Source organism: Orbicella faveolata, unplaced genomic scaffold, assembly GCF_042242905.1.
Source record: "Orbicella faveolata isolate gen_17 unplaced genomic scaffold, um_ofav_v1 contig_47, whole genome shotgun sequence".
In the NCBI taxonomy this organism is placed as follows: Eukaryota; Metazoa; Cnidaria; class Anthozoa; order Scleractinia; family Merulinidae; genus Orbicella; species Orbicella faveolata.
This window is the reverse complement of record NW_028301577.1, coordinates 17752501-17778206: the sequence shown is the minus strand read 5'-3', so window position 1 is coordinate 17778206 and position 25706 is coordinate 17752501. Positions and strand designations below refer to the sequence as shown.

The 25706-nt window shown below is 39.9% G+C and overlaps 1 protein-coding gene and 1 pseudogene across 1 annotated transcript; one reads left to right on the top strand and one right to left on the bottom strand.

Moving 5' to 3' along the window:
* Positions 1-2812: 2812 nt before the first annotated feature.
* Positions 2813-5532, bottom strand: LOC149097435 (uncharacterized; annotated as a pseudogene).
* A 230-nt stretch (positions 5533-5762) lies between these two features.
* On the top strand, positions 5763-23142 carry LOC110041803 (uncharacterized). The gene is made up of 19 exons (XM_089280062.1): positions 5763-6060; positions 9766-9915; positions 10663-10852; positions 11319-11384; positions 11529-11594; positions 11740-11805; positions 11951-12016; positions 12162-12227; positions 12373-12438; positions 12582-12647; positions 12995-13245; positions 16778-16927; positions 17387-17504; positions 17973-18223; positions 18797-18946; positions 19499-19616; positions 21192-21397; positions 21721-21867; positions 22536-23142. The coding sequence occupies exons 1-19, from the start codon at positions 5794-5796 to the stop codon at positions 22758-22760; spliced, it is 2685 nt and encodes an 894-aa protein (XP_089136188.1). The 5' UTR covers positions 5763-5793; the 3' UTR covers positions 22761-23142.
* Positions 23143-25706: the final 2564 nt, after the last annotated feature.

Below are 25706 nucleotides of genomic sequence, written 5' to 3'. Positions count from 1 at the left end.
ATGTCAATGATGGACTCCAATTATCAGATTAATTATCAAATTATTTTCAACCAGTTGCTAATTCAATAATTTGCACTACTGTGACGCCTTTGCAGCACAACACTCTTAGCAACCTTAAACTTATGACGCCATTTGGCTTATTTCGCCTGCCAAATGACGTCATAGCGTTTATTCATGCCACTCTCTGGATTTTTTAGCTGCTTTTGGTCTCTGTTTCAAAACGAGGCTTGATGCTTTTAATGCTTGCACGAGCAGCATGTCGCTCTTGAGGCACAGATTTGATTGCCTAGATTCTTCACTAAGATTTTCACCGCTTAGCGCTGGTTTCCTTCCCGAAAATATCACTTGTTGATACCTTCCTTGAACAGTTCAATCACATTTCCAGCGGGAAGTTTATGGGGAGATTTTTAGTGATGTCCTCCATAGCAAAACACATGTGTACCACTTCCGCCAGAATTTGACTTCTGCTTAAAATTCCCTTCGTTAGAATCGGTTAAGTAGGTGCTGTTAGCGAACAGTTTTGGTCGGATATCAACCGATGTTTAAGTTCAAGAAACAAAGGGCTATTGAATTAGTGAAAATGTTCCTCCAAATAACTAGCCAATCAAATCGTGCGTCTCCAGAGCCATCTTTTCTTCGTAACAAGGCCCCAGCGGCAAAGAGAGGCCTCCAGGTGAGACGGATCTGGGGATGAGAATGGATGTCTGTTCAGCATTGTTGGAACTCAATGTTGCACTCATGTTATGGGGACTGTTCAAGAAAATTGCAAAAGAAACACGTGATATATATTTAGCCAGGCTTACCCAACATAAGCGAGAAGTCTGATTTGAGTGTTGTAACTTTGGGGCTATGTTTTCTGTTTATATTGTTTGGCCTTCTGTTTTGAGTTTGAATAGTCTCAAACTACACAAAATATAAGCAGTTAAAAGCATTTTTATACAAGAAAAAATTATGCTACGGTTAACCTTGAATACGGCTGGCGCGCCTGAAATTCGAATTGACCGATCAGGATTCAGCAGGCGGCAAAAACTTTACTGTCCTGACGACACTGTAAGTTAACAGGAATAGCATTGAAATCAGGCAACTCAGTTCTCACTGGAGATGGCTTTGAATATTTACGAAAAGAGATTTACAATTCCGAAAACCATACTAGATTTTAAAAAGTGAAAATGTGAAACATTTTGTGTCTCGAAGCTTCCAATTTGGTGCCAAAAATGGGTCGCCGGCTTCCGGCATGGCAACTCGCTCGTAGTTCAGCGTCGATTGTCGCCAGATAGGGTAATAGTTATAATTTTGAACAAAATATCGTGTTCCTCTTCAAATTAAACCCCGGAATTCTCAAATTAACTATTAAAAGAGGCCAAAGCAACTTTACCATTGCCTTTATTTTTGTTTGTTTCCGAGAAAAAGGCTATTATGGTGTCGTTGTTCGAGTCGTTTCGGTAGGACAGCTAAGGTTTAACTGCCGCTCGTACTGCGGGCGCAGCCACCGTATGCAAGCAACATTTTGGGATGCGTTAACTGGATTCCGCTGGAGTATGGCCGCCATGTTGCGCGACGTCGTCGTCGTCGCCGCCGCCGCCGTCGTCGTCGAGTCGCCTTGCGTGGGAGCCCATGAGCGATACCGCTAACCATTTTACCAGGTGGAAAAGCGTTTTTATGAGTATGGGGCTCCGCGGCCTAGCGCGGCTCCGCTATAACTTGACTGCACACACTTTTAGAAGGAGTTGTCTATTGCTCGATGCTTAATTATAAAACGAAATCCGACAAGGAATCGAGCAATTTCAGTTTTAAGTGGGCAAAATCCTTGCACCAGAATAGTTTTATACAGTCCTTTTTGCATTTTCTAAAAGCTAAAGATATAAATAGTTGCCTGACATAACACCAAAAACAATTTCCTATGGGAACTCGAGGAAATAAATTTCAAAACTGTAGAGAAATTGTGCAAACACAGGCAAAATTTTATCATCAGTTTCATTTCGCCAGTATACTTTCAAGTGTTTCAAATGAACTTCAAAATTTGTTTTCGACATTTGGTGTTGTAAGAAATGATTTATTTTGAGAAGATATTTAAAGCACTCGCGTTTGCAATATATGGTGCAAATAATCTCGGTATAAAGTTTTTGTCCACTTGTTACTCGAATTTCTGGTGGATTCCCTCTTAAAACGTATCAATAGCCGGGCAAACTTCTCGTGATGAGTTGAATCACTTCCGGTGCGTTCAGTCAGACTTCCTGTAGCGTATTCTTGTTCTTTGGCTATTTCAATTTCAGAAGGAAAAGAAAACAAACAGCGGCCCGGTAGACAATACCTTCTGCTAAAACGACTTGTCAAAGCATGCGACTCGATTCACTTTGAGTTTATTGCACGTTAGTGACGTGGGCAGCACAGGTAGCTTCCGAAGCTACCTGTGCTGCACACGCGTTGTCACCATCCACGCAACACGCGTGGTAACGTTATCCGCGGAAACACTGGGTGCTAGATCTAAAAATAACTTGGGAGTCTTGAGAGGGTCACTAGCGTAAGAGTGCGGCTTATATGGGGGATTTCTGAACTCTCTTACCTTAACTGCTGTGAAAAACAGCATTTTAGAAAAACCGCGAACTTAATGGCTAAGAAAGTCTGCGGACTCCCGAAAAATAAACTTAAATAACGGCAGTGACAAAATTAACAAATAACAAATTAACAAGAAGAAGATAAAAGAAAGCAAGAGATTAAGATCCTATTCTCTTGAAGAAAGTGACCAGAGAAAATTTGGTTTTATCAACTGGGTTGATAATGTAAATTGGCCACCGTAAAGAGATTGGAAAGCTGACGTTTCGAGCGTTAGCCCTTCGTCGGAGCGAATCGAGGAATTGTGGGTTGTGTGTGGTTTATATACAGAAAGATGGAGCTACGCTATTGATTGGTGCATGGTAACGTGAAAAACAACGGAATAAATTAGTTGAATGAAAAGCGTTCGTTGATACCATGAGGATTAAGAGTGCTCATTTGAAAAATATTTTTTTGTTCTAGAATTTTGCGGCTTTCCGTGCTTCCTTGATGTAGGGAAAGGCCGCAGACTGCCATATGTTTCTTAGAATGATTGGGCAGATGAAAGTGTCTCGCGACCGGTTTAGATACGTTTTTGTCGTCTTTCTCTGCGTCCGGAAGGTGTTCTCGGAATCGGTCGCCTTCTCGTCTCCCTGTTTCACCAATGTATAACTTTTTGTAAAGAGTGTAAGTTATGCAGTAGATGACATTTGCTGAGGTACAGGTGAAATGATCAGTGATCTTGATGGATCGCTTGGGTCCCGATATTTTCTCAACGTTGCGAATGAAAGGACATGTTTTGCATCGTGCGCGTGCGCATTTAAAAGTTCCGGGTTGAACACTTTGGAATGCACTTCTGACTAAAAAGTTACCTATGTTTTTGTCGCGTTTGGTCGGGATCATTTTGAAGTAATTTAAAGGTTTTTAGAATGATGGATTTTACTGCGTGGTTGTGAGGGGGAAATGCGAGGGTGAATGAAATTCTATCATTATTTTCCTTCTGTGACGTTTGTAGTGCTGACTGTCGATCAATTTGTTGGGCGCGATGATGGCCCGCTTGAACAAAAGAAGCAGGATAGCCACGTTTGTCGAAGAAATCGCACATCTGAGGCTCTGATTTTAAGGAAAATCAGAGTCATGACTACGAAGACGACGAAGTCTAAGAAACTGAGAATAGGGAATGGAATTCTTGATATGTGATGGATGTGAAGATGAGTATAACAAATAACTATGAGAATCTGTGGGTTTGTAGTGCACACTGGTGCATAAACGGTTGCCTTCGACAGAAACTTTGATATCCAGAAATGCCAAAGAAGTGTCGAAAATTTCCCAGGTATATTTAACAGCAGGATGAAACGAACTGACGGCAGTTATAAATTGATTGAGGTCCTCTCTGGTTGAAGAGGTAGCGCCGATACAGTCGTCAATGTAGCGACGGTAGAGTTCAGGTTTGGGGCCGTTGTATTGATTGAAATATTGGTGTTCAATGTCGCCCACGAAAAGACTGGCGTAGCTGGGTCCCATTTTGGTACCCATGGCCACGCCATTGATTTGTTTATGTAATAATTGTCCGCGAATGGAAAACAGTTGAGTGTAAACACTAGTTCAGCCAGGCGGAGTATTGTTTCCGAGCTTAGTTCCTTAACAGTGCGTAAATCAAAAAAATGTTTGTGGGCTAGAAGACCTTCGCCATTTCGGATGACGGTGTAAAGAGATGTAATATCCATAGTGAAAATAAGTTTGTATTCGCCCAGGAAATTAAAATCGCGAAAAATTTGAAGTGCGTGTTGACTGTCTTTAACGTATGACGGTAAAGATCTGACGATAGGTGCTATAATTTTGTCTAAATAGCTGGAAACGAGTTCGGCAGGGTAACTACAGGCGGAGACGATAGGTCGACCTGGGTTGTTAAGTTTGTGAATTTTAGGTAAAAAGGAAAGACACGAAGTTCTAGGAGTAAAGTTCGACGTTAGTGCGTGAAGAAGAGTCCAAAAGCAAGAGAGGGAACAACGTGTTGCTAAACACAGCAAAAGACTCTAGATCTTGTTGCTAATGAAGAGGGAACGCTAGATAAAAATTTTCACGTTATTATTGTAAGATGTGTTTGTATGTAGATTCATTGATATCAGTCGGTTGGATATCATTAAAGAAGTTTGTCAATATCGACGGCAGCTCCGTTCTTGATCACTAACCACTTCACTTCAACTTAAGGAAATTTTGTGTTATGCCTTATCCATGTTTTAACATAGTAGCTGTATCAATTTATACTAGGGCCGTTAATGTCTGATCAATAAATGAGATGTCTGCATGGTACTCTTACTTGGACTATTAAAATACCTTTGAAATTAATATAAGTCCGACTATTTTTGTCGGAAATGAATACTTCCATCCAAAATAAGCCTCTCCAAAAAAATCTTTTTCAACCAAAAAATATTAAGCCCCCAATTCTTATAATCGGCCTCTCACGGTATACAGAGAAACCTTGGAATCGACTGTACGTATGGCGGCCCGGGGTAGCCGGCCAAATGCTGTTCACCTGCTAATTCAAATTATTTATTTTCACCGTACCCTACTCGACCAATACTTATTTATAACTACGCAGTTCAAGTCATGTTATCAGTTTTGATTGACATACTGTTGCTTCAAAATTATCCGTAAAATATATGAATTTAGATTTTTTTATTTTATTCCATTTTGGTTACGAGTAACTCAGAGACCTATTACGTAATATTTGTTACAATTTTGTCGCTTTTCTCTTGAGGCTACAAATTGTTAAACAATTAAATTTACGTCAGAGAACCCATCTTAGAAACATTTCTTTCAATCAGTTTACTCGCTAGTTGACATTAAACAGAATGAAAATTCTCGCGAGGCAATTAAATTTCGGGCTAGTATTCCCCCAGTTATGTAGTAAAATGAAATTTTGTTTATGCTGTCGGACCTTCGGCCGTTGTGCGCCAAATTTACCTGATCGGTACCATTCAAAACTCTCCACAACATATTAACTTTAAGCAAGGTGCACAGATTTCCACTTTGACGTGATTTCAGAATAACCCTTATCAGCGGGTTTCCGTTTTATTTTTGTGAAAAAAAAAATAGAAAAGAAATTTGCATGATTTTGGATCGAACCTCAAAATGGAAAATATTAAACAAAGGATATTGGGCGCGTGGTCATGTACAAAGACCATAAAAACATGACGCAGTGAAATATGCGTAGTCATTATATTCCTCACGCGAGGCCGTTCGTTTCATCAAGTTGCAATGGCCGTTCTTCAGTTTTTTCTTTTAACGCTTTTTGTGGTCTCTACAAAAAGCAGTGATATGTTTTCTAACATGCTTACCCTGGATGGGGGAAACTACAATGTTTCGTGGAATTTCAACGCCACCTCAGACACGTTAGAATTTTGGGTGGAGGTTAGAACCGTAGGTTGGGTCGGCCTAGGTGTTGCCGAAGCTCCTGCAGAAGATATGTTGAACTACGATGTAGCTATTGGAGGAGTACTGAGTAATGGTACAAGTTATTTTGAGGTAAGATGATCGCAAAACGCTTAAAGAGAGATTTTTTAGTCGCTTTAAATTTTCTACTCGGGAAATGCATATTTGCATGTCTTTTTTACCAAGTTGGTAAATTTTTAACGACTTTTTTCAGCTCAAAAGGCCATGAAAAAGTTTACAACCGAATTTTAGGAAATGTATTTAGTTGAAACTAATTTTACCAATAAATGCAAGGCTATCAAAAGAAATCCTAGATCAATGTCAATATTCTGATAACAACACCGCAACAGTGTGTTTATTTATTCCACTTTTATGGACAACAGAAAAACCTATAATATCACTTAACGTCCTCAATTTTGCAGTCAATATCAGCTGCCATGCAAATATCGCGGTTTATTTTTTAAATACATGCTTTTTGAGGGTTAAAGTGTTTTGAGAATAGGGAACGATGCAAGTCTCTCTTTTCATTTCAAGTTATTCTAAAATTTGGGAACCATGACTTCTTTACTTCAGTTTCTTTATCCAAATGCATGTACAGGGCGTGTTAAGGCCGGCATTGCGTGTGGCCAACTCATTAAGCACTTTCCGATTGGCCTTAATGATTCTTCGTGTTACAAGAATATTCATTAACTCGTCAAACATGCAATGATATGAATACTGAGCGCAGTTTCGCGGTTTACCGTTAATTCTCTTGGTACAAAAGTTAATCAAATTAGAGAATTTGAAGTACGTATAAATTTCTGGTTTAAATGCAAGATGGAAAAGAAATAACTCTAAAAATGTCATTTAATAACTACGTGCTGCTGTTGTCATAATTTTTTTCCGTCCCGTGACGTTAAAGCTTTTGTTATGGCTAAAAATGGGGACCCGTTCTGGAAGACTTCACACGTACATGAAGATCGAATAACGGCTCCGTTCCAAGATTCTGATGAAGACTAACTTTTACTTGACAGAAATATATATATATATATAAGCGTTGACATGAATTTCTTAAGTTCTTTTTTTTTTTCTTTATTGAAATATTTTTGTTCTGTTTATCATATATATCCGGCCAATATGTAGTGTTTGTTTCGCAGGAAGCCTAGGTAACGCATGTGTAATACGGCCGAGTCATCATGCGGCCGCATATGCAGCGGAAGAAATAAAATGCCCATGATTGTTCTATACTGAACAATAAATATATGTATCCAGGTAACAGTTTACATGAAAAATGAAGTGTGATAAAGAAATAGCAAGAAAGTTATGTCGAGAACCTTAAAAAAAAGTCTAACGTAGAAAACGCTGTCGACAGAAAAACTGAAAGGGTTAAGACACGATTTAGGCCCCGTCGGAGCGGTTTTAAAACGGAGGTTTCACTTTGAAAACGCATCAAATGTTTTCGGTTCACACTACGCTGGAGGAATTTAATAACGCAACAATCACCGGTTATTTTGGATTTTTGTTTGAGAAAAACTCGGTCAGGAAAATCACATGATTGTCGTGTGGTCATGTTTTCAAAATGTTTTCCGTCCACACGAAAGCTGCCAAAATCCCCACGTTTTCAAACTCCTTCGGTTTGAAGAGCGTTTTCGAAAAGCTCCGTTTCGTTTTAGGGTGGACGGTAGGGCTAACTTTAGAAATAAATCTGCGTTTTCAAATTTCTCCGGCTTAGTGTGAACGCTGCTTTAGTCGGGTTGCATGAATTGGTTAAGTAAAAGAAATTGGCGAACATTTTAAAATTGATATTAGAAATAAGGGAAAAGAGCAACCATAAGGCTTTTTTCTTTTTTAATATTAATTAACAATTAGATTATGAGTCCGAGAGTAAGAAGCTGAAGGTTCAATTAACTCACCTCATAGTAATCGATAGCGATCTAGCGGATGAAAGAACTGTTTCAGTAGAACTCTTAAAAATAGCTCTCAATTGACGATTCCCAATTATTTCTTTACAAGTTAAGTATTATTTAACTTCATGCTTTAAACTTGCGTGCGAATTGAATTGTTTGGAACTTGTAGCTCTTTATACTCGCTCCTCGGTCCATTGAAAAATTTGGTCAAGTTCATGATTTCCTTTAGTGTTCTTGGGATTTGAATTGTCTAGTAATATCTATAAATCTTCCTCGAAATATCAGAGAAACGAGAAAACGTTGCCATTATGTGGACTGCACACCAAATATAGATTATTAGGGCCTGTTCCGACATGTTTGGTGGATATTGGCCAGGTTCTTTTTTTGCGTGTTTTTGGACCAAGGCGAAGTCGAGGTCCTTAAACACTCAAAAAAAAAAAAGAACGAGGCCGATATCCAGCCATCTTGACCGCGTACAAGCTTGGTTCATAAGGGATTTATTACATGGGTGATAGAACCAATTTCTTGCGGGACACAGCGGCTAATGAAGAGTGGGCACCATCTTGCCCGCTCGAGTAGCCAATCACAAAGCAGAATGTGGTTCATTTTGGTTCATACTGTACGATAGCGAAGCCAATCACATTCCAGAATAAGCATTTGCATTAGGAAATAGACGTTTAGTTTTCAGCAGTTCCAAAGGTGATGTTTACAGTCGTTAATATTAAACAATTATTGGATGAGGTTTTTGTGATATCCGGGATAATCAAGTTCGAGGTAAGTGTTATATGAGCCGAAGCCAAAGGCTGAGGCTGATAACACTAACTGAGACCTTGATTATTTCGGATATCACAAAAACCGAATCTCATACTTGTTTTATTATACATTGTTTTAAAGAAAATAGCGACAAACGCATTATCGCACCGAACACAGTTTATTTTCGACAAGCCATGTTCTTACGTGAACTTGACATTGCTCTTGGTAATCATGCATTGCACGCGCAACCTACGGATTATTAACCAATCTGCCAGCAGATTAATGAATAATCTGTAGGTTGCGTTGTTTCCCAGAATTAGCTGTAGGCTTTTAGCCATTGAGACGACAGATGGTGACTACAATATATAATAAAAAAAACAATACTCAGTTGAAGAACAGAACAATGACCTTCGGGATTAATAGGCCCTTTACAGCTGGGGTTACGTGACCAAATTTTTCCGAGAAAATTTTCATATTATGGGCTATAACTTAAAGAATGCCAGAAATGGAAAGAGCGCATCGAAAATACCAAAATGGCCCAGTTTGAGGCCCCTGGCATTAAAGAGTAAGTTTATACGACAGCTCGAATTTTAGGAAAATTTAGAGGATTTCTATAGAAAATGTTGCTGGAGAGCAAGACCTTACTCTCCAACAACTTTTTCCATACAAATCTTCTTATTCTTTTAAAAATTCAGACTGTCATAAAATCTCATTCCTTAATGATGGGGGCCTCAAACTTGGCCATTTTGATATTTTCGACATGCTTTTTCCATTTCTGGCATTTGTTAAGTCAAAACCCATAATTTTATGAAAAGTAGGTCACGTGATGGCTTAGCTGCAAAGGGCCTATTCCGCGCTTTTCTAAGTTTACGAGTTGCTAAGCAACAGAACGTAAATCTCTGCTGTGTAAATAGTGATCGGTTGCGCCTGCTTTCGATAGGTAGCAAGAAAGGAAAGGAAATTATTTTAACGACAAATAAACAACCCAGATAAAAAAGGCAACGAATTTTAATATTACGTAGACATAAGTCTGTTCGTGATGCCATGGGAAAATAACGACCGTAATAAAGTTAACTTCTAAACTACATGTTGAAAAAATCACAACAAATTATTAGACCCTGAACAAGATGATATAAATTCCGTTGTTTTACTCTTCCAGGACTATTATACCAATGGTACGGTACCACCACTACTGGATGCTCAGCAGGACTGGATGTTGTTGAACTCGAGTGAAGAGAACAATGTGACCACTTTAAAGTTTTCCCGCAAGAGAAACACCACCGATCTACAAAATGACACTGCTATTCCGGTAAAATACTTGTAATTAATAATAATAATAATAATAATCATTTGATAATTTTAATTTCATAGCGTTATTTACATACGGTGATCGATAACGCTAACATAAACAGATAAATACTTGACTGTCTTTGTTGTCAACAAACCACAATAGAAATAAATGACCACATGGCCAGTGAGGTTTGACTGCTGGCCAAGAATGTAGCGGGAGGTCTAAAACGGGGAAGAGCAAAGTGTGAATGGTGAAAGGGATGTTGACATTCATTGTTAAAAGCTGGCGGTAAGAAGGTTACCCCGTGTGCTCTTAAAGTAAACCAGACAACAGATGTGCTGGTCTTTAGGATCAATCCTAACCGCTCACCCTCCACCCCTCACCTCTGTGTTAGACGTGCCCCTTATAATTGGTCAAAATTCAACCGTCAGCTGAGAATTGACGCATTTTTTGAACTGAAACCTAAAAACTAAGATATTGAAAATCTACGGGTAGCTGAGAAAAGGGCTAAAATTTTAACTGATACCTGAGAAAAGGCGGAAAATTTAACTGATAACCGAGACTGACATCACCACAAGCGAGCCGCCTCGAGTAGAAGGAGCTTGCTCACCAGGTGGTCTCCAAAGCAAGTGGTTAGAACGTCTGGACCGGAATTGGGAGATGTTTTCTTCTAATCGCCCCGCGTTCGCAACACATTATAGTCTCGGTAGACTTCACATTTATAATCATGTCTTATTTTGTTTATTGGTGTTTCCTCCTTTCTAGGTAGGAATGCCAATTTTCATTGTATGGGCATATCATTTCTCGAATGACAGCTTAGTACAACATGATAAAAGAGGTAGACAGGAAGTGGTACTTGTCCCTGCCGATACTTCAGCAATGACACCGATAATGATGATGACGACTGCTACGATGGCGACAGCTACACCAACTCCAACATCGACTCTAGTTACATGTAAGTGGTAATGCCCTAAGACCATTTTAACTGGGTCATAAGACTGGGTCTTTCTAGACCCTTTTGGGACTTCCGAAGCTAGCTAGGAGTGATCTAAGACTAACTTGAGAAGCATTGAGGAAAAGGTCTATATGAGGAATAAACTCAGTTACTCCTCTTATTCTTTTACGAAAACCTTTGTGTATATTACAGTACTAAGTAATGATAAAGAACATTGTTTGTACAGTTTTCTTTTTTTCAATTGTTCACCAACAGCGACTCCGTCAATTGCGACAAATACAGAAGTCATAGCACCGACGACCGCTGAACCAACTTTAACAGGCGTGTGACCTAACCTTATATAAAATAAGAGTAAAGAATGTCTAATTTCTCATAAAGGCCTTGGGAAAAGGGCCTATATGGGAGACTAACTCTGAGTAGAAAGCCTTGTTTGTATAATTTCCTTTTCAATTGTTTCGGCCAACAGCGACTCCGTCAATTGCTACAAACACAGAAGTCATAGCACCGACGACCGCTGAACCAAATTTAACAGGTGTGTGGCCTAAACTTATATAAAATAAGAGTAAAGAATGTCTAATTCTCACTAAGGCCTTGGCAAAAAGGCCTATATGGGGGATTAACCCTAAGTAAAGAGCTTTGTTTGTATAATTTCCTTTTCAATTGTTTCGGCCAACAGCGACTCCGTCAATCGCGATAAACACAGAAGTCATAGCACCGACGACCGCTGAACCAAATTTAACAGGTGTGTGACCTAACCTTATATAAAATAAGAGTAAAGAATGTCTAATTTCTCATAAAAGCCTTGGGAAAAAGGCCTCTATGGGGGATTAACTCTACGTAAAGAGTCTTGTTTGTATAATTTCCTTTTCAATTGTTTCGGCCAACAGCGACTCCGTCAATCGCGATAAACACAGAAGTCATAGCACCGACGACCGCTGAACCAACTTTAACAGGTGTGTGACCTAACCTTATATAAAATAAGAGTAAAGAATGTCTAATTTCTCATAAAAGCCTTGGGAAAAAGGCCTCTATGGGGGATTAACTCTACGTAAAGAGTCTTGTTTGTATAATTTCCTTTTCAATTGTTTCGGCCAACAGCGACTCCGTCAATCGCGATAAACACAGAAGTCATAGCACCGACGACCGCTGAACCAACTTTAACAGGTGTGTGACCTAACCTTATATAAAATAAGAGTAAAGAATGTCTAATTTCTCATAAAAGCCTTGGGAAAAAGGCCTCTATGGGGGATTAACTCTACGTAAAGAGTCTTGTTTGTATAATTTCCTTTTCAATTGTTTCGGCCAACAGCGACTCCGTCAATCGCGATAAACACAGAAGTCATAGCACCGACGACCGCTGAACCAAATTTAACAGGTGTGTGACCTAACCTTATATAAAATAAGAGTAAAGAATGTCTAATTTCTCATAAAAGCCTTGGGAAAAAGGCCTCTATGGGGGATTAACTCTACGTAAAGAGTCTTGTTTGTATAATTTCCTTTTCAATTGTTTCGGCCAACAGCGACTCCGTCAATCGCGATAAACACAGAAGTCATAGCACCGACGACCGCTGAACCAACTTTAACAGGTGTGTGACCTAACCTTATATAAAATAAGAGTAAAGAATGTCTAATTTCTCATAAAAGCCTTGGGAAAAAGGCCTCTATGGGGGATTAACTCTACGTAAAGAGTCTTGTTTGTATAATTTCCTTTTCAATTGTTTACCAACAGTGACTCCGTCACTTGAGATAAACACGGAAGTCATAGCACCGACGACCGCTGAACCAACTTTAACAGGTGTGTGTCTAACGTTTGTAAACTTCGAGCGCGCGAGCGAGCGTGCAAGTGTGCGCGCGAGCGCGCTAGTGTGGGTGCGAGCGAGCGCAGAGCGCGAAAACGACCGCGAAGCAAGTGAATTACTTTTTTGTTTCTCCCAAGCCCGATCCTCTTGTGTGTTTTTTTCGTTCACACCCTCTGCAGTTAATATTTTACTTACGATCTCAAAAAACAAGGGACAAAATAGAGGATCCGGTGGACAACCCAGAACAGAATGACTATCATCCTTCTGGTTATTTCTAACGAGTCTGACAAACAATGCTTCATGCAACTTTTTCTTTCCTAACCTTCTAATACATCTATTTTAGCTACAGTGACGGTCATGCCTATGCCTCCACCGATGCATTTCCCAAACTTTCTGTCCTTGAATAACGGCAACTATAATGTTTCGTGGATGCACAATACCAGTATGGACACACTACACTTTATGGTCGAAGTGAACGCCACTGGATGGATTGGCTTTGGTTTCTCAACGGCAATGCCACCAACCACGCCAAGTATGACGGGATACGATGTAGCTGTTGCAATGGTCAATGCAACCGGAGAAGGGACTATAACGGTAAAATATTACTGACTGCTCTACATGGGAAGGTACAGTGGCCCATGGGTAATGCGCCACACTCTGGATCGGACGCTCCGGGTTCGAGCTCTGGCCGGGTTCACTGTGTTGTGTTCTTGGGCAAGACACTTAATTAACACTCACAGTGCTTCTCTCCACCCAGGCGTGTGTATATATATATATATATATATATATATATATATATATATATATATATATATATATATATATATATATATATATATATGCCCTACCTCTATGAGGTAGCTCTGCAATGAATTAGCATGCCTTCTAAGGGTTGAAGAAATACCCCCATATATTCCTTTCGTATTTTACGGAGACCAGTCTCATTGCCCACCTACATGTAAGACTAGAAACTAGACCTTATCGACCTCACTTACACACTCTTCATTAACCGGCCGCCTTTTTTAAGGTCTAAAGTCGTTTCAGCACGTTACTAACACTTCATACTATTCTATTTTGTTTTTCTGCATTTCATTTGCTAGAGGTTATGATTAAACTGCAACTAACCCTCAAAAAGTTTTTTCGCTTATTTAAATCTCCTCATTTTTCAGATCACCACTGCGAAAAAATTATCGTTGTAGCTATTTTAGTTAATTTGCTATGAATTTTTGAAGTCCGTAAAATTAGCCCTTTCCGTGGCCATGACCGAGCAATAGTGAAGAATGGGACGAGTTGGCCTGTGACGTCATCGAAGGACCAACAATGTTTTGCTTCTAAGAAGAATGTATGCGAACATGCAATAGTGTGATCCAAAATCGTTGCAGAACGCAAGAAAGATGTGTTTTTGGAGGTATTCGCAGTACAGCATACTTAGGGGAGAACAATCCTCTTCATTCAATACCTATATTCTAATGATACTCGCCCAGAAGCGAGAAAAAGCCGAAAGCAGCGTGCAGACTTGTGCGAAGTCGGACACCGAGCAGTTCTTCGATCTCGGGTTCGCCGCTACTGTAAAAACCTACATGTAGGATTTTCATGGCCTGTACATTCTTCCCCAGCTTCTAGTGCGAAGCTCGATATTGTCAAGGTGGATGAAACACGAATGGTTGAAATAAGCTGGGAGCCCTCTGACTATTCAATTCAAACGAGCCCCAGATGTTCCAGACCAAAATAATGGAAACTACTGTAGGTGAGATAATTATACGGCAAATTATACGCATCGAGTTTTTTTTGTCTTCGAAATAGAGAGCTTTCTAAACGAATAATCAGCCTCACGTACGTCCTACAACGCGGCTATTGAGATAAGCGAGGCTTCGAACTGCAGAATTAGCTATGTATTTGTGGATTTCATATACAACCACACGCACAAGGGCCGACAATCGGCGCTTGAGTTTCTCATCTGCGTACACAACTGTTTTGTTCTTTGAGCAACGAAATATATCACAGTTTCAACTTAAAACGAATCAAGCATTGATAAGTATATGAGGAAAGTAAAACAAACTATTTAGATTCGCCTTTGCCGACGGAGATTGCGCTGAAAGGAAGCTAAAGGAGACCCGGGAGGAGAACGAGCTTGTTTTTGATGGAAACGCAACACTCAGGTTATTAGCGTACGTAAAAAAGACTTTTAAAAACAAAAGAACAGTGAAGGAGAAATGTATTCATTTAACTGATACCATACTGAACCTTTTGTCAAGATCTTGTCGAAGGATTTTTAATTACTAGTAGGAAAAATGCAAATTTGTGAAACTCGCAAAAGTAATGTTTATGTTCGCGCACACTAAATAGGCACCTTAAGCAACAGACGTTTTCGTTGACGACGGCGACGTGACGACCGATAAGAAACTGGGGCTAGAACGGCTTCAGGTTGCGGTCGCGACAGCAAGTTACATCCTTAAAGAAGGATTTCTCGGGCTAGCATCACATCTTTTTGCTCTGTCTACTCCATCTACGAGTTGAAGATAAACTGTAGTTGAAAAATAACTCGATGGAATTGAACCTTATACTATTCATGTTTTACTAAGAGATGTAAAATCATTGCGAAAAATAACGAAACAATTTAAGTTTATAAACTTTGCCTGCTTTGAAATGTCAAATGTAAAGAGCAAAAATTATTTTACATGTAAAACGTGTATTGCTAAAGCAATTAATTGCGATTTTTAACCAAAGTTTGTATCACCGCTCATTGATAACGAATTGTAAACAGCATTCTGCGAAGGATGCAATAATCTTGTATGTACAAGAAACAGAATCCAGGCGAGACAATTTGGTAACGCGAAGTTTGTCAGCTCTGCAAACATTAAAAAAATACGCGTACATACTGTTCGAATACAATATTCATCGAGTCGATTAAAAAAGCGTCTATGTTAAACGAAATACCAAGACGAGGGGATTGCCAAAATAAAATCAATGTTATTTCACGCTATAGCAATCTACCGATTATACGTTGAGAAAATCTGAAAAAAACTAATTATACTAAGCGGCATTACGTTGGATGAAAGCAACCTGTTCGCTGAACGCTAGTTTGACATGCGAAAAACAATTTTTCAGTTAAAAAAAAATGAGTCCAGGAATACTTCCAGAACATTGTTTTAAGCATAAAGGCAATCATTATGCAACTTTACCTTGGTTCAGCACCAAAATAGCACAAAAGTAAGCTAAAAGGGATCAAAACAAAAGATCAAGTACTCACGTTTTCGTCGCGACGTGAAACCCCACGTTCTCACGTTCTCGATCTCAGGGCAACGTCAGGTCACAACATGTTGTACATGCGCAGTGACGTCTCGAAAGAAATGTCACGTTTCCGGTTGCCGTCGTCAGGCAGGCGACGTCTGTTGCTTAAGGTGCCTATTGACGTTCGGTCGGCGAGAACGGAGCGAAAAGACGAATTTTTCCGCGTTTTTGAATAATTAGTGGAAAAATATGCTTTCGTCGTTATGAACTATCATGGGTTCGGTAAGAGTACTTAAAGATGTGTTGTATAGATTAGATGTAGATTTGCCAAATGGGCCGGCAAATTGTCGATCGTGACTTGCAGTGTGGTGGGCTCGACTGGCGACCCGCATTTCGAAATCGAAAAAATATATATATATCGTAGCCGTGCTAATCATAGCTAGACTCCGAATTGTATTGCTAGATGATACAGTTCTTTCAGCTAAAAGTCTTGTCCATTTTTAATAAAATATGAAGTGCAAATACCCCAAATATGTTTTCACAGCGCTCGAAACCCAGTCAAACGTCTCTTGAGTGTTTTGAGCCATGTCCTTCGATGACGTCACAAGAAGCCGGACCCAGATCCCACGATGCTCGGTCGTCGGAGTAGAAATTACATCTTTAAACGCCTGTAGAATCGCGGGGATTTTATCAATCGAGATAATTTTTTCGCTGAAGTAATAAGACAAACTAGTAGATTTCATTAAAGGAAAAAATTGGGGGGTTACTGCCACTTGAAGTGTAAAGTGAAAGTATTTTGGTATAGAGTAAAAATAGCTGAGAATTACGACAGAACTGTACTTTCCATATTGACCCAGATCTACCAAGTGACGCTTCACTTTGTCTCATTCTCCAGGACCATCTAACCAATGGCACGCGGGCCCCACCGCAGGATGCTAGCCAAGACTGGACGTTAACTTATTCCAGTGAATACAACGGTGTAACAACGTTGAGGTTTTATCGCAAGCTCAATACCACCGACGAACAAGGAGATGTTGTTATTGAGGTAAAAACAATACTCAGGAAAAACATATACAAATGTTCTGTGTGCCTTAACACAAACATAAGTTCTTTACATTCCGTGTAAAATGTAAAGACTTGATTAATCAGAAGATAATCAACAGCATGATCTTGATTGAAGTTCCGTGACTCCTTTGTCAATTCATCGTTCTTTTTCCATCTTGCCAGTTAACCTTCCTCTCACTTACTTCACATACTTTACGCCTTGCCCCAACGTTTAGGACTTTGAAAGTATTTCGTAATAGTGAGATGCAACCTACAGAAAAGTCAAGAACTTGCGTTTTTTATTTGTTTTTAACTTAACATAATCAGATTAGTTTCTTTTATTGTGGGAGTTAGGGAAAGAAGACTTTTAAATCAACTAGTCGGCAATATTAACTAGTCAGCTTGATGTTGATTGAAGTTTCGTGACTACTTTGTTTATTGTTCTTTTTCCATTTTTTAGCCGGGAGTGCCAGTTTACCTTATATGGGCTTTTCATCCTACAAGTGACATGATTCAAAATCATGGGGAATCGAATAGAGGCTTCCAAGAAGTAACGTTTGTAGCTGCCCCAATAACAGGTCAGTTGCTTTGAAAAAAACTTTACCGAGGCAACGTACAGAACAAAGTTCGAAAAATGAAGTTGTAATGAAACACAACAACAAAGAACTGCATTTGGCGCAGGCTAGCATTGAAACATTTGAAAGGAACCATTTAAACTCACGTGATTCTCGTGTTGTAGGCTTGGGTTTATTCATTTAACCTTATCACTAGTCCTTCCAGTTCCTTAATACCCTAAAACTTTACAATTATTCTAGGCATTCGGTCTGTTGGGGAATGACCAGGAATAGAGAGAAAACGGCCAGAAAGAAAAAAATGGGCACGGAATGCTTCGCGCTGCTACCTAACTGATCGAAACAACTGGAACATGCTACTTGTGCTACTGACTGACTGTCTCGTTTGTCGTTATTTCTACCAAGCCTAACATACAATACATTTATACCACTATTTCTTTCCATTTAACTAACCTCTGAATACATTTATTTTAGCTACGGTGACTGCCATGCCTATGCCTCCACCGATGCATTTTGCAAATTTTCTGTCCTTGAATAACGGCAACTATAATGTTTCGTGGATGCACAATACCAGTATGGACACACTACACTTTATGGTCGAAGTGATGGCCACGGGATGGATTGGCTTTGGTTTCTCAACGGCAATGCCACCAACCACGCCAAGTATGATGGGATACGATGTAGCTGTTGCAATGGTCAATGCAGCCGGAGTAGGGACTATAACGGTAAAATATTAAACTGTTCTACATGGGAAGGTACAGTGGCCCATGGGTAATGCACTGTACTCTGGATCGAGCAGTCCGGGTTCAAGCTCTGGCCGAGCTCAATGTGTTTTTTTCTTGGGCGAGACACTTAACTAACACTCACAGTGATTCTCTCCACCCAGGCGTATATATATATATGAGTGTGCTCTACCTCTGTGAGGTAGCTCTGCAGGGGATTAGCATGCCTTGGAAGGGGTGAAAAATCACTCCTACATATTCGTTTCATATGGTACGGAGACCAGTCTCATTGCCCACCTACATGTAAGGCTAGAAACTAGACCTTACCGACCTTACATTCACACTCTTCATCAACCGGCGGCCTTTTTGTAAGGTCTACAGTTGTTACAGCTTGTAACTAACACTTTATACTATTCTATTTAGTTTTTCTGCATTTCATTTGCTAGAGGTTATGATTAAGTGTAAAGTGAAGGTTTTTTGGTATAGAGTAAAAATAGCGGAGTATTACGACATAAATGTGCTTTTCATATTGACCCAGATCTACCAAGTGACGCTTCACTTTGTCTCGTTCTCCAGGACCATCTAACCGATGGCACGCAAGCCCCACCGCCGGATGCTAGCCAAGACTGGATGTTAACTTATTCCAGTGAATACAACGGTGTAACCACGTTGAGGTTTTATCGCAAGCTCAATACCGCCGACGAACAAGGAGATGTTGTTATTCAGGTAACAAACAATACTCAGGAAAAACGTATACAAATGTTATGCGTGCCTTTACAGAAAGATAAGTTCGTTACATTCCAGGTAAAATGTAGAGGCTTGATTTATCAGAAGATAATCAACAGAATGATCTGGATTGAAGTTACGTGTCGACTCCTTTGTCAATTCATCGTTTGTTTTTTTTTCCATCTTGCCGGTTAACCTTCCCCTTACTTACTTCAGATACTTTATGCCTTGCCTCAACGTTTAGGACTTTGAAAGTATTTCGTGATAGTGAGATGCAAACCACAGAAAAGTCAAGAGCTTACGTTTTTTTTTTGTACTTAACTTGACCTAATCAGATTAGTTTCTTTTATTGTGGGAGTTAGGGAAAGAAGATTTTTAAATCAACTAGTCGACAATTGTTTAGACTGCTGAACTATCATACGTTTGTCACAAGAATTAGGATATATTCCGTTGAAAAAATAGAGAACGTATTTATTAGAAAATAATGGACAGCATGAAGATGATTGAAGGTTCGTGACTAATTTGTTTATTGTTCTTTTTACATTTTTTAAGCTGGGAATGCCAGTTTACCTTATATGGGCTTTTCATCCTACAATTGACAGCATTGGAAACCATTTGCCACCAAATAGAGGCTTCCAAGAAGTAACGTTTGTAGCTGGCCCAACAACAGGTCAGTTGCTTTAAAAAAACCTTTACCGAGGCAACGTACAGTCCAAAGTTGGAAAAGTGGGGTTGTAATGAAACAAAACAACAAAGAACTGCATTTGCCACAAAATTTTTTGTTTTTTTAAGCATGGTCCCAATTTTCAACATACAACGTTAAGCTCAGAAACTGGTGTTGTGATGAAAAAGTAAAACAATAACCTACATTGTACACGAAAATATTTAACAGATGTTTTAAGACAATTTCGGTCAAAGCCTTTACGGGTTACGGGGGTTACAGAAACTAACACTTTAAGGGACTGGTCAAAAAGTACGGGGGGGGGGGGGGTGGGCCGAGCATTTGAAAATGTGGTGGTTAGAAAACCAATGACCCACTCCTTCCATCTGGTACAACACTGAGTAACCCACCCCTAAATGAAGTTTAAAAATTACATGACCCCACCCCACCTTTAAAACATGACATTTTTGGTTGCATAATCCAACAAAATCACATCTTATGTATGAAACTGTGATATTGTTTACGTTTTCGATTGTTTTCTTAATAACACAAAACCATCTAAAAATAATTGTTTTCCTTTTCTTTTGCAACTTAAGGTCGTGTCCGTAAACTCTAAAAAAAACTTGACTGTAAACCTTTCACACTTTGTCTTTAGCCTCGCTACCTTTGGAGCAGTGATCCACCTAGAAAAGGCTGTAGTGAGTTCTGGACTGACACAGCCAGAAAAATACGAGCCCCAGAGTGTGAGTCCCAGATCCATGAACGTGTATCCCGTATGCATCGGAACAAATAGCATGTAAACATAAGTTGGCCAATTGATATTCTTGAAGGCTAGCAAGACGAAAGAGTGCAGTATTTTGAAAATTTCTTGCTCTAGGACTTCCGTTAGACTTCTTAGCTTTCGCACAGCGTTTACAATACATGAAATCACCATCTTTATTGTACACCATGCAGCCGTGTGTACTTTTTCAGCCACAGCTCAAAAATTTTTTGCTGTCGATTGTGTCAAATATGTGCCTATTCCCGTTATAAAACAGGATGACCCACCCCCATGGGTAGCTGAAAATTGAACGACCCACCCCTAACCAAGGGCTCAAAAACGGATGACCCACCCCCTCTCTGCTCCGGCCCACCCCCCCCCCCCCCCCAACCCCCACTAAAAATGATCTACATTTTTTGCCAGAATCACTGAAAATGGTCTCGAAAACATTTGCAATGTTAAATTAAGTTAAAGAAAATTGAGTTCTCTTAAACGTCTGAAACTTAAAACAATGGATACTTATTCCCTCTGAAAAAATATTAGAAACTAATATGTGGAGATGTCCAAGTCCTGAGTGGTGACTGGTGGCTATTATTGTCATGAAGGACAGTTGGAAGGTAGGAAGGTAGGAAGGAAGGTAGGCAGGAAGGAAGGAAGGAAGGAAGGAAGGAAGGAAGGAAGGAAGGAAGGAAGGAAGGAAGGAAGGAAGGAAGGAAGGAAGGAAGGAAGGAGGGAGGGAAGGAAGGAAGGAAGGAACCAAGAAAAGAGGGAATGAATGGATGATTGTGATAAATTCTGAACGATGTTTTGCGTTCTTTCCACAGAACCGACGCAGTTCACCCATTCTTATGACCAGGGCCGATTTCTTTTACGATGGACATTTCACGATCAAAACGACACGATAACGTTTCACATAAGAGTGAAAACCACTGGCTGGGTTGGATTTGGATTCGCAAACATCGCTCCGAACAACATGCAAGACTACGACGTGATTGTTGGAGGATTTAATAATGGCCAAGGATATTTGAATGTAAGTTTTTTCAACCGACGAACCTCCTTTTCCTTGAAATACTAAAATATTGAACCTTTATGAAGTCCGGCAACAACAGGCTAAGATAGATCGAGTTGGACAGAAAAAGGCACGATTCTAGTCATCCTTGCCCTCTTACTTAAGAGTCAAATATTCCACTTGTAGCCCCCAGCCCATGGCCACCCTGGCAATAATTGCATGTTGCTTAAGTATCGCTAACTTTCCCCGTGATAATGAAATAAAGGTCAGGCATCTGACATCTTGATTTAAATTTCATTCTCAACATTTATCAATTCACTACATATTACATTCATTTTCGTCAGGATTATTACACTCGAGGACAAACTCTACCAGAAATTGACAACAATCAGGATTACCAACTGGTGTATGCATCAGAGATAGGTGGATATACAGAGCTGATGTTTCAGAGACCACGTGATACCAGTGATGACACTGACATACAGTTTGCGGTAAGGTTAAATCTTTATGTCTTGGAGGCTCTAGTTCAGTATTTGAGACGTAACAAACAGAGCGGGCTCTACGACCGAGCTATCGTGAATATCCTGGGGGAATCCGCTCTCATATAAAAAGGACGAGGGGTGCTCTTCGTGCCTTTCAGGGGTGAAAAGAAAACGGTTTTAGTACCTCTTAAGTATGACAGGGGATATTTGACAAACAGCTAATTTGTGACAGTTTTATGCTTTCATAACCTTTACGAGTAAACGTTATTCGAAGCAATCGCCTTTATCGCTATTTGAAATTATGAGAGTGTCAGTTAATGTGTTGAATTGTTGAATCTCTCTGAGGGGTGAAAACACTTTCGAGCCACGCCCACAAAACAGGACCTTGGTACCTCTTAGGGGTTCCTTTCAAAATTTCCGATGAGCACCCCCGTCCTCTTTATTTAGGAGTCCTCCCTGGAGTAAATATATCACTACTGATTCCTTTGATCCATACGGAGAATTGACTAATTAAATAAATGAAAAGAAAGAAATTGAGAAATGCCTAATTGAAGGTTTACCCAACCGAGCGGTAACTGCGAATGGCCAACTACGAATTTGCGTACGGTAAAGTATTGTATCCTTTTCATTTGTGCGTCATGAAAGCACAACTGATTTTTTTCTCTTTCTGTTAACAGGTCGAAGAAGAGAAGTACATAATCTGGGCCTACGGTGGTGATGACACCAGGAGCCCTAATGACTTTGATCGACATGCTGCAAGGGGCGTTGGTGACATGCAGCTTGTTATAGTTGACAAACCTCCTATCCCTACCAAGGCCGCCGCAGTATCCTTGCTGCATTCATGCATTAATACAATCTTAATTGCAGCCGCAATAGTATTCTTAAATGTTTTGGTGATGTAAAATGTTGGTAAAAAAAGAATTAATTAAATTTCCACCGTTTTTTACAAGACACGGGAAGCGTTGTCGTAATGTAAGATAAAAGAAAGGTCGGCTGACTCCTTAGCAAAACCTTGATTGCTCAAGGCACCCATTAAGACCACAGCCTGACCAGCTAAATTAGTCATGTAGTAAATTATCCTAAACACAGTCTTTTGTAATAAGACGTCGTTTAGAAACGAATAGTAGAGGAGGAAGATACCAAAGGTGTGGCCTTTTTTCTCTTTGTAATTTTATTTTATTTTTTTACCATTTTCCATTTTCTGATTAATATCATATTTTTGTTGTTGGTTATGTATTGACGACTCGTGAGCATTTTGTTTAAATAAAGAAGTTATAACAGTGGTGTCTGACTTACATATTTTCATCACTTTTAAATAAGTCATTTCCGTGTTGCTTTTCACCTCTGTTTCAAAACGAGTTCAGTTCTGGTGCACAACCTTCACATGAAAATGAGTTGGATTTTGCAAGACAATGAACGGGCAAGAAAATCTCATTTCCATATAAAAGGTTGTGCACCAAGACTCCTTTTGAGTCTTTTGAAATAGAGGTAAAGGCAAATCAGAAATGGCTAATTACCAAACCTCGTTCTCGTCCCCATAACCCTCTTCGATTCTCTTAGCCAGCGCGGCCACAAAGGGCTCTGCGGACATAGGATTTTCGAATTGATTCGAATTTTTTTGATTGGCTGTTTGAAAACAAAGAAATCTTGAACGGAAGTTAAAATGTTCGCGCGGATTGCAGTCGCGAAAATATGAAACAGCTGTGGTCAGCTATGTTTAAAATGAAGGACCATTAGACAGCTGACCTGCAATTCGTTTATCTTCACGGTCTGGTCTCGCATCAAGGCATTTAAAAGTGAAACAACGAAAAGAAACGATTCAGTTGCTCTATGCCACGAGTCAAAGAAAAAGGGCAATAACTGGAAAATCAATGACTGTCGGTAAAAAACAAAATTAAATAGTCTCTTTCTTTAAAATCACAATGTTCCTTATCGCCTCTATCTGTTTCACTCTGACGAAAACATTCTCCAAATTGATACCACTTAAGGTCTGAGATAAAGATTTCTCGAATCCTGCCTCGACGGCCGCCATTGACATTCTCCGAAACATTACGACTGCATACATAAAGAACGGAAGTCCAAAAATCTAGGACTGGGAAATCCTTTGTCTCCAGCCTTCGTTTCTCGCGCCAAGGCCGCGCCGGCTAAGAGAAGCGAACAGGGCTATAGGAACGGGAATGAACAAATCTTTAAATACCTCGTTCCCAGGCTAAGCCCTGTTCACGTCTGTTATTTGGAGCTCAAAAGAGCTTGAACCCTACTTGCTTAAGCTGATACAACAAACCACCCATTCAATTTAAGTTTAGGAACACGGACCTTATTCACGCAAAGTATAATCCACAACGCAACGAACTCTATGGTCAGCTCTGCTCTTGCAGCGTTAGCAATAACCTCAAACAGTAAATTTACTTTCCAGTGGTATCCATGGAAAATCATCATGTCTCAGCTCAATCCGTGTTAATATGCTTCGGAGCATTTCGGAGCTAGTATGTTCTGAAGTTTCCGATTTCCTGTACCTTTTTGAATGTCTATGCGAGGCTTACTGCTTTTTCAGATTGGTAAAATTTCCACTCAGATCTGTTGTTAGTTTATCGGCTGCAGTCGAACAGTAACTGGAACTCTAAAAAGGGAGTCATCTTATTTCCCAGCCAAACCCTTGAGAGTGGGTCATTATACATATTTTGATACCTTTTGGCTGGTTTTAATAAGAGTAACGCGTTGTGTTAGGTTCTTTCTTTATTAGCGTACCCCCGGTGATTTCTCTTAGAATCGAACCTTCAATCAAAGATTATAACTAATGCATGTTTGTTACGTCACTTACGTCCGTCGAATTCAACCCGACCCAGGTTCCACACTAGACAACGGTAGCCCACAACAAGCTCACATGGTTTAAGGGCCTCTTTCACGATAATGCGCCTGTACGACTTTGAAAGACACTTGAGGGTCCATTAGAAGGTTTTTAACCAATAGAAATTGAACGGCTTGGTACCAGGCGCCACCCAGAATAATCAGAGATTTTTTTCGTATATTTTCATAATATCCCTTTGTCTTTGGAAAGTTTGATCCTTGCTACGGAACGTGCTGCTTCGTGTACCTCCCCTCGAGGACATCAAAAATTTCTCTACAGTCCTTCATATGCTTTACTGGACCCTACAAAAATGGCAGGTAATTTCTTTAATACCGTCACTACAACTTTCACACCATCCCTCACAAGGTCAATGGAGAACGATTTTCCTCGGAGAAGGCAACTTATATCATTGGGCCGTCGGTCTATTAAATCAAATGCTGGACATGCGCAGAAGTTTGAAACAGGCCCCTAAATGAAACAGTAACTGGAGAGCTTAAGCAATGACGACGGCGACCCCGCATACAACGCCTAGTAAAAAATTAATATATATTCTACCTTCGAATTTAGCAATTGTCTAGATCTGTTTACTCGCCTATTGGTCATACTTGCTAAATATGTAACGCCAGCGATTAATTCCAAATGAAAATACGTAAATTAGCTGCCGTCGTTCCCGTTCTCCAAAAGACGCAGAACTTAGTCATTTCACGTTGTTGTTTTGTAGAAGGCAAAGAAATGTGCAAAGATTTGTAACGCACATGCACAGCAATTGTTCCACTCATTGAACCTTTTGTTTGTTGGCGTTCTCGCGCGGTGCCATGGCCGTCGTGGTTTGCTTAAGCTCTCTGCACAGGCACGCAGTGACGGGAGTAAAGGGATGCCCTATTTGCAGACAATAACATCATAGAAATCGCGCTAAAATCATGATTAAGTGTGGAAAAGAAAAATAAATTGCAAATGCGAACGAGCGAAGTTTTAAATTCAAACCCAGCAAAGGACATAA